The sequence below is a fragment of the Photinus pyralis genome, unplaced genomic scaffold (assembly GCF_008802855.1).
Source record: "Photinus pyralis isolate 1611_PpyrPB1 unplaced genomic scaffold, Ppyr1.3 Ppyr1.4_LG8, whole genome shotgun sequence".
In the NCBI taxonomy this organism is placed as follows: domain Eukaryota; kingdom Metazoa; phylum Arthropoda; class Insecta; order Coleoptera; family Lampyridae; genus Photinus; species Photinus pyralis.
The window spans coordinates 26,623,395-26,632,452 of NW_022170819.1; the positions used below are offsets into that span (position 1 = coordinate 26,623,395).

Sequence of the window (9,058 nt, forward strand, 5' to 3'; positions counted from 1 at the left end):
CTTTACGTAGTACACCGAACATTTTTGTTTCTTTGATAGATTATGTTTAAATAATCTGTAACCAACCCTTAAACAACCCTTTATTAATAAATTTCCGTCTACTTTAGGTTTGCGAACTTTTTTAAGTCATTCATACCTGCATGTAAAGCACTCTTCTATTGCGGGGGTTGTTCTTTTACGTAGTACACCGAACATTTCTGTTTTTTGATAGATTATGTTTAAATAATCTGTAACCAACCCTTAAACAACCCTTTATTAATAAATTTCCGTCTACTTTAGGTTTGCGAAATTTTTTAAGTCATTCATACCTGCATGTAAAGCACTCTTATTTTGCGGGGGTTGTTCCTTTACGTAGTATACCGAACATTTTTGTTTTTTTTAATAGATTATGTTTAAATAATCTGTAACCAACCCTTAAACAACCCTTTATTAATAAATTTCCGTCTACTTTAGGTTTGCGAAATTTTTTAAATCATTCATACCTGCATGTAAAGCACTCTTATTTTGCGGGGGTGGTTCCATTACGTAGTATACCGAACATTTTTGTTTTTTTGATAGATTATGTTTAAATAATCTGTAACCAACCCTTAAACAACCCTTTATTAATAAATTTCCGTCTACTTTAGGTTTGCGAACTTTTTTAAGTCATTCATACCTGCATGTAAAGCACTCTTCTATTGCGGGGGTTGTTCTTTTACGTAGTACACCGAACATTTCTGTTTTTTGATAGATTATGTTTAAATAATCTGTAACCAACCCTTAAACAACCCTTTATTAATAAATTTCCGTCTACTTTAGGTTTGCCAAACTTTTTAAGTCATTCATACCTGCATGCAAAGCACTCTTCCATTGGGGGGATGTTCCTTTACGTAGTACACCGACAATTTTTATTTTTTTGATAGATTATGTTTAAATAATCTGTAACCAACCCTTAAACAACCCTTTATTAATAAATTTCCGTCCACTTTAGGTTTTCCAAATTTTTTAAGTCATTCATCCCTGCATGTAAAGCACTCTTGTATTGCGGGGGTTGTTCCTTTACGTAGTACACCGAACATTTTTGTTTTTTTGATAGATTATGTTTAAATAACCTGTAACCAACCCTTAAACAACCCTTAATTAATAAATTTCCGTCTACTTTAGGTTTTCCAAATTTTTTAAGTCATTCATCCCTGCATGTAAAGTACTCTTGTATTGGGGGGGTTGTTCCTTTACGTAGTACACCGACAATTTTTATTTTTTTGATAGATTATGTTTAAATAATCTGTAACCAACCCTTAAACAACCCTTTATTAATAAATTTCCGTCCACTTTAGGTTTTCCAAATTTTTTAAGTCATTCATCCCTGCATGTAAAGCACTCTTGTATTGCGGGGGTTGTTCCTTTACGTAGTACACCGAACATTTTTGTTTTTTTGATAGATTATGTTTAAATAATCTGTAACCAACCCTTAAACAACCCTTTATTAATAAATTTCCGTGTACTTTAGGTTTTCCAAATTTTTTAAGTCATTCATACCCTGCATGTAAAGCACTCTTGTATTGGGGGGGTTGTTCCTTTACGTAGTACACCGAACATTTTTGTTTTTTTGATAGATTATGTTTAAATAATCTGTAACCAACCCTTAAACAACCCTTTATTAGTAAATTTTCGTGTACTTTAGGTTTGCCACATTTTTTAAATCATTCATACCTGCATGTAAAGCACTCTTGTATTGAGGGGGTTGTTCCTTTACGTAGTAAACCGAACATTTTTGTTTTTTTGATAGATTATGTTTAAATAATCTGTAACCATCCCTTAAACAACCCTTTATTAATAAATTTTCGTGTACTTAGGTTTGCCAAATTTTTTAAGTCATTCATCCCTGCATGTAAAGCACTCTTGTATTGCGGGGGTTGTTCCTTTACGTAGTACACCGAACATTTTTGTTTTTTTGATAGATTATGTTTAAATAACCTGTAACCAACCCTTAAACAACCCTTAATTAATAAATTTCCGTGTACTTTAGGTTTGCCAAACTTTTTAAGTCATTCATACCTGCATGCAAAGCACTCTTCCATTGGGGGGATGTTCCTTTACGTAGTACACCGAACATTTTTGTTTTTTTTATAGATTATGTTTAAATAATCTGTAACCAACCCTTAAACAACCCTTTATTAATAAATTTCCGTCTACTTTAGGTTTTCCAAATTTTTTAAGTCATTCATCCCTGCATGTAAAGCACTCTTGTATTGCGGGGGTTGTTCCTTTACGTAGTACACCGAACATTTTTGTTTTTTTGATAGATTATGTTTAAATAATCTGTAACCAACCCTTAAACAACCCTTAATTAATAAATTTCCGTGTACTTTAGGTTTTCCAAATTTTTTAAGTCATTCATCCCTGCATGTAAAGTACTCTTGTATTGGGGGGGTTGTTCCTTTACGTAGTACACCGACAATTTTTATTTTTTTGATAGATTATGTTTAAATAATCTGTAACCAACCCTTAAACAACCCTTTATTAATAAATTTCCGTCCACTTTAGGTTTTCCAAATTTTTTAAGTCATTCATCCCTGCATGTAAAGCACTCTTGTATTGCGGGGGTTGTTCCTTTACGTAGTACACCGAACATTTTTGTTTTTTTGATAGATTATGTTTAAATAACCTGTAACCAACCCTTAAACAACCCTTAATTAATAAATTTCCGTCTACTTTAGGTTTTCCAAATTTTTTAAGTCATTCATCCCTGCATGTAAAGTACTCTTGTATTGGGGGGGTTGTTCCTTTACGTAGTACACCGACAATTTTTATTTTTTTGATAGATTATGTTTAAATAATCTGTAACCAACCCTTAAACAACCCTTTATTAATAAATTTCCGTCTACTTTAGGTTTGCGAAATTTTTTAAGTCATTCATACCGGCATGTAAAGCACTCATGTATTGCGGGGGTGGTTCCTTTACGTAGTACACCGAACATTTTTGTTTTTTTTTGATAGATTATGTTTAAATAATCTGTAACCAACCCTTAAACAACCCTTTATTAATAAATTTCCGTGTACTTTAGGTTTGCCAAACTTTTTAAGTCATTCATACCTGCATGCAAAGCACTCTTCCATTGGGGGGATGTTCCTTTACGTAGTACACCGAACATTTTTGTTTTTTTTATAGATTATGTTTAAATAATCTGTAACCAACCCTTAAACAACCCTTTATTAATAAATTTCCGTCTACTTTAGGTTTTCCAAATTTTTTAAGTCATTCATCCCTGCATGTAAAGCACTCTTGTATTGCGGGGGTTGTTCCTTTACGTAGTACACCGAACATTTTTGTTTTTTTGATAGATTATGTTTAAATAATCTGTAACCAACCCTTAAACAACCCTTTATTAATAAATTTCCGTGTACCTTAGGTTTGCCAAATTTTTTAATTCATTCATACCTGCATGTAAAGCACTTTTGTATTGCGGGGGTTGTTCCTTTACGTAGTACACCGAACATTTGTGTGTTTTTGATAGATTATGTTGAAATAATCTGTAACCAACCCTTAAACAACCCTTTATTAATAAATTTCCGTCTACTTTAGGTTTGCCAAATTTTTTAATTCATTCATACCTGCATGTAAAGCATTCTTGTATTGCGGGGGTTGTTCCTTTACGTAGTACACCGAACATTTTTGTTTATTTGATAGATTATGTTTAAATAATCTGCAACCAACATTTAAACAACCCTTAATTAATAAATTTCCGTGTACCTTAGGTTTGCCAAATTTTTTAATTCATTCATACCTGCATGTAAGGCACTCTTGTATTGCGGGGGTTGTTCTTTACGTAGTACACCGAATATTTTTGATTATTTGTTAGATTATGTTTAAATAATCTGTAACCAACATTTAAACAACCCTTAATTAATAAATTTCCGTCTACTTTAAGTTTGCGAAATTTTTTATGTCATTCATACCTGCATATTTAATCACTGAATAAATATGAAACAAATCTCTTTTCAGTAAATAGCGCGCAATAATTGTGGATTGTTGCAAGCCTTGCACTGTTCTCGTTTTTGCGATAAAACACTCTCTACAAATAACTGTAGGTACCTACATGCTTTTTCCAATTTCTAATAGCAAAGGTGCAAAGAAAGCAAAATGCCTCCAAGTTCGGTGTTGTATAACAAGCTTCCCAAAACTATTTCGCTTGTACTGCAGTACATGCTTGTGCATTCTCTTTTATCGTTTTTCTTTGAGAAAATTGAAGTTCCAAAGATTGCAAACGTAAAACTCTCATAAAACAGCTATGAAAAATTGCATGTCCTAAGTTTATGGAGTCTTTAATAAAACTAGCAGCAAATTTATATTAATATAAAGTTCTTCCGATATAATCGAACTGATGTTTCTCTATAGATAAGTTTAAAATTTAACCTCCAACCGACAGCGATCGATATTGGAGAACAAGGGGCACTTCAATTAGTGAAATTTTTAATTTTCGATAGATACGTCGACAACTTTAGCAGAAAAATTATCGAAGCCGTATGCAAGAAAATGGGTGTAATAGTGTTTGCTGTAAAATGGTTATTCGATTGCTATTGCTTCCAGTTCAGTAGAAAAGGGACCCAAATCGAAAAAATTAGCATTCTAAAATGAGATTAATCGAGATGAATCCCTTTCAATTAAATTCAAAATTATTTTGTGCAACATATTGGCCAAACACTTAACTCAAGAATTAAAAGTGTATGTTTTATGTTTCTCTAACTTTTGATTGAGAAGTCTGATCGAAAAAGTATTGTTTTGGATTCTACGCATCAAAATTAATAAGAAAAAGTGTTTTCCCGAGAAATTTTGGTGTAGTCGATTTTTGGTAAAAAAGGAAGGCAATACACTGCTCTTTTTTGGGCAAATTGGAGGAAATTGGTTTCTAGTCGATTTTTGGTAAAAAAAAGGAAGGTTAAGTATTCAAATCCTATGCGAAGTATTCGAATACTTCTCAAAGTATTCAAATAACTTGCGAAGTATTCGAATACTTACTAAATATTTGTGAAAGTATTTGAGTTACAAATACAAATACTGCTTCCATAAAAGTATTTAATTACAAAGTATTTGATACTTTAAAGGATTTGAATACTAAAAAGTATTTACAAAATCGAATACTGCCCAGCTCTGATTCAAACCTCAAACAAAAGGGACTCGTACAGTCGACAATATGGCTTAAGGTAAAACTTTGACGCTCGTTACAGTAATGGATACTGGGAAAAGTAAGATGTCTATATACACTTTTCAAAATAACACAACGTAGAAAGCATCGTAAATGTCAGATCACACACTTGGGCGAAAGTGTGCTATCCTGATCGACTCTTCTGTTTATTTTATTTTCAGAGACGCTCTAACATCAATTTTACACCTGCTGATTTTCATAGCTGGCGGAATAATGTGTAATGGTTGAATTTGTCAGACGCATTTGCCTTCTCCGTTCTCCTATTTATAATTTTACAGGAAGAAGTCGCACGCATTACATTGTATGAGTAGGTATTTGTTTACAACAGCAATTTACAATAATCCAATAAAATGCACAGCGCTCATTCGTAAAATTCCTTTGTGCCACTTTCATTTTGGCGTTTTTTAGCGCATTTCCACAAAAATAAAAAAACGCGCTATTGTGGCCACTTTGTCCGTCCGTCCGTACGCTCCTTCCTTGAGACGCTACTAGTTCTTTATCTTAAGAGCTATTGTTCTACTTTTTTCGCTATTTGGTTCGTTATGGTGTCGAAGCTTGTACCATAAAGAAATTTTTTATGCGTTTATTACTAAAAAAGTTCATTACTAACTGTATTACTCAAACACTGATTCGAAACGTCGTACGTAGGAACGATATATAGTTATGCGGGTTCCATCGCATGGGCCTGTCGCAGAAATTAAAATTTGTGCTACCTGTATCTTGTTTTGGATAGCTCACCTTCCGTAAATGCTGAAGATCTAAATCCACCATGCCTTTTAACAGACAAAAAAAATCGGCACCTTCGTTAGCCAAGAAAGCAGCCCTGCTTCTATGAAAGCAGTAATCTGTATATTCGTGTGGATCTTTCAAGTTCAAGTATAAAGGGCTGTACCTTTTGAAATAGTAGCCCAATCTTGGAACTGTTTGAAATTATGGATTCTACAGGCCACAGTCTATAAGAAAATTTTTTTTCCGGGTCGATCTGAGACAATTTTTTTTGCGGGCCTCAAAAAAAGGCAGTGTATTACCTTCCTTTTTTGCCAAAAATCGACTACACCAAAATTTCTTGGGAAAACACTTTTTCTTATTAATTTTGGTGCGTAGAATCCAAAACAATTCGTACTTTTTCGATCAGACTTCTCAATCAAAAGTTATAATTAAGATTTCGGAATACGCAATTACATAAATTCCACATCATCTCTTAGATTATGTTTATCCGCACCAAGCGTACGAATACGAATGAATATGAGCGTTTTTGATAACAAAAATTGACCAAATTTAAAATATTTAATTTAATCCCAAACTTGTAATAGCGCGACATCTGGCGATAGATGTTATAACGTTACAATTGTTTTGAAAATATGCTGCATTTAAAATAACACGAACCTCTGGGCTGGGGGTGGGTAGTTAATCGAGTTCTCTTCATTAGAAAACAATTTTTATGTGAAAATGCACAAAAAGATAATCGCCACCAGAATTTTTGAACAATAAATTGCCAAGGTTTAACAAAATATTAGTCTCGACTCTCGCCAGGAAAGAATGCCAGTAACAGAACACTTATTACTCTATAAGTCTATAATCCTATAATCGTATGTTCTAATGTCTACATAAATGAGACGCAGACCTCCATGAAATCAAACACACTCCCATATTCAATAAAGGACCATTTATTTATAATTTTCTAAATACATTAAGAAATAAGACCTTACATACAAGAAAAACAAAACGTAATTCTGATCAAAACCTTTACATTAATTAATTTACACATTCCTCTTAACAGCTTCCTCAAGTTCGGGTACAATCTCCTTAAATTTATGCCACTGCTCCATAGTGAGCATGATGCCCTTCTTGCCGGGTTTTAACTCACCATCAGCATCGTAAAACTCCCGGATATTAACATACCACTTTCCTTTAAACTCCGTCAATTTAACGAAACGATTTTTGCCTAACGACCACGAGTTCTCTTCCGAGGATGCGACCTTCTGTTTCTTTGCGGGGCCTCTCTAAAATTTGTAATAGGAATTGACAAGGTTAGAATGTGGAAACCGTTAAAACTTACATCTTCAGGGCCAGAGTCGGAATCTGAAGATTCGCTTTGCTTCTTAATCGGCTTATTTTTCGGCATTTTCGACTATTGAATTTCGCAAATTTCCTAATGCAAAATGGTGAATTGATGCAGGTATATACCGGCAAAAACGTACGATAACGTATTTCTTTAGGGTTTTTCTTTTTAGTTTTTATGGTGAAATTTGTCCCCAATTATATTCCAGTATGCGTATAAACGTAACCTGTTTCTCCGTTTACATTGTATAAATGTTAATTTAGTTCTTGTTTAAACTATTTAAAGTAATAGAAAAACGGGAATTAAATCTCTGTTGTTGTTACTGCGTATTACCTTTGTTTATTTAAAAAACAATAGTATTACATTACGCAATGCACCGTGAAAAATTTTACTAAATGCAATTTGGTTCTTCAAATACTGGTAGTTCATATGCTTCGAACTGTTAGTTCAATAAACCTACACTACACTACATGGACTACAAAATATAACCTATACGTAACAAATACACAATGAACTGTTTTAAATTAAGTAAAATCCATTTTCGTCTATATATATCCAAAGAAATTATACGAAAATGCAACACATTACAAAATAGTGCTTACAAAGAGCACGAAAATTCGCATGAATCGCAATCACTTGTGAAAGTTGCGGTAATAGGGATGCCAAATGCTGGTAAAAGCACTTTCATCAACTATTTAATGGACCGTAAAGTTTGCCCCACGTCTTCCAAGGTGCACACAACTCGTACCAAGGCATCTGCAATATTTACACATGGAAACACTCAAATTGTCTTCCTCGATACTCCGGGCCTGGTAAATAACAATGTGCGTAGAAGGTAGGTGCGCCAACTGAATTCACCGGATTTTAAATACGAGGTTGCAGGCACAATTTGGAAAATTCCTTCATTAAGGACAGCAACATATCTCTTCAGCAGTGTGATTTGATCAGTGTCATCCACGACGTCAGTAATTCTTGGACACGCAATACACTCGATATTAAAATTCTGCGGCTACTTGAACAGCACCAAAACAAGGAAAGCTTTCTAGTACTTAACAAGGTATGCACACATTATGATCGACATAACCTCATTTCTATCACTATAGGTCGACGTTTTAAAATCAAAACGTAAACTCCTCGACATTGTTCGTCTATTAACACACAACTCGCTTGCTGGAAAACCGATCGGCAAAAATGAAGAACCTCTGGATATAGAAAAAAAGGGATGGCCCAACTTTAAAGACATTTTCATGGTGTCTGCATTAACAGGTACTAGATTTTCCCAAGGGTTAAGAAATATCAATTTTTGCAGGTACCGGTTTGAATGAACTCAAGCAGTATCTCATAAGAGCGGCAAAACCTGGTAAATGGCTATATCCGGAGGAAATGTTTACTGATCAGTCACCTGAGAAAATCATAGAAAATACAGTCAAGGCGACCTTGCTCGATTTTCTACCTCAGGAAATTCCCTACCAAATGAAACCACAAATAGAATTGTACGAAGTCAATGATGGTATGTTGAGATCACATGTAGTAGATAATAGGTTTTTATTTTAGGTATAATTAACACCGTGGTTATTATTAAATGTGTATCTGACCGTGTTGCCAAGTTAGTGGCGGGGCTAGGTGATGGGAGGCTGAGGCAAATTACGGAGAGTACACAAAGGAATTTGCAAAGTGTATTTCAACATTTTGTTAGAATACGTATTGTGTTAGAGTCAAAAGAAAAGAAAATAAATTAGTACTTATACTAAATAGTTTAGTTTCTTTTTTGAAAACTATTTCTTTGAGAGGCCAACTTGCATGAGTTGGA

The 9,058-nt window shown here is 33.8% G+C and overlaps 2 protein-coding genes across 2 annotated transcripts; one reads left to right on the plus strand and one right to left on the minus strand.

The window, feature by feature from the left end:
* Positions 1-6,835: 6,835 nt before the first annotated feature.
* LOC116179292 (RNA polymerase II transcriptional coactivator-like) lies at positions 6,836-7,427 on the minus strand. The gene is made up of 2 exons (XM_031499048.1): positions 7,246-7,427; positions 6,836-7,189 (listed from the first exon to the last, which is right to left on the minus strand). The coding sequence occupies exons 1-2, from the start codon at positions 7,309-7,311 to the stop codon at positions 6,947-6,949; spliced, it is 309 nt and encodes a 102-aa protein (XP_031354908.1). The 5' UTR covers positions 7,312-7,427; the 3' UTR covers positions 6,836-6,946.
* A 78-nt stretch (positions 7,428-7,505) lies between these two features.
* LOC116179291 (GTPase Era, mitochondrial-like) lies at positions 7,506-9,000 on the plus strand. Its single transcript, XM_031499047.1, has 5 exons — positions 7,506-8,083; positions 8,131-8,305; positions 8,352-8,514; positions 8,558-8,758; positions 8,803-9,000. The coding sequence occupies exons 1-5, from the start codon at positions 7,758-7,760 to the stop codon at positions 8,985-8,987; spliced, it is 1,050 nt and encodes a 349-aa protein (XP_031354907.1). The 5' UTR covers positions 7,506-7,757; the 3' UTR covers positions 8,988-9,000.
* The last annotated feature ends 58 nt before the right edge of the window (positions 9,001-9,058 follow it).

Bases quoted from the DNA above. Each gene is read 5' to 3' on its own strand.
- LOC116179292 (XM_031499048.1), bottom strand. From the start codon at position 7,311: ATGCCGAAAAATAAGCCGATTAAGAAGCAAAGCGAATCTTCAGATTCC. The intron at 7,190-7,245 runs GTAAGTTTTAAC...TACAAATTTTAG, and splicing joins CCGACTCTGGCCCTGAAGAT to AGAGGCCCCGCAAAGAAACA.
- LOC116179291 (XM_031499047.1), top strand. From the start codon at position 7,758: ATGAACTGTTTTAAATTAAGTAAAATCCATTTTCGTCTATATATATCC. The intron at 8,084-8,130 runs GTAGGTGCGCCA...ACGAGGTTGCAG, and splicing joins AATAACAATGTGCGTAGAAG to GCACAATTTGGAAAATTCCT. The intron at 8,759-8,802 runs GTATGTTGAGAT...TTTTTATTTTAG, and splicing joins ATTGTACGAAGTCAATGATG to GTATAATTAACACCGTGGTT.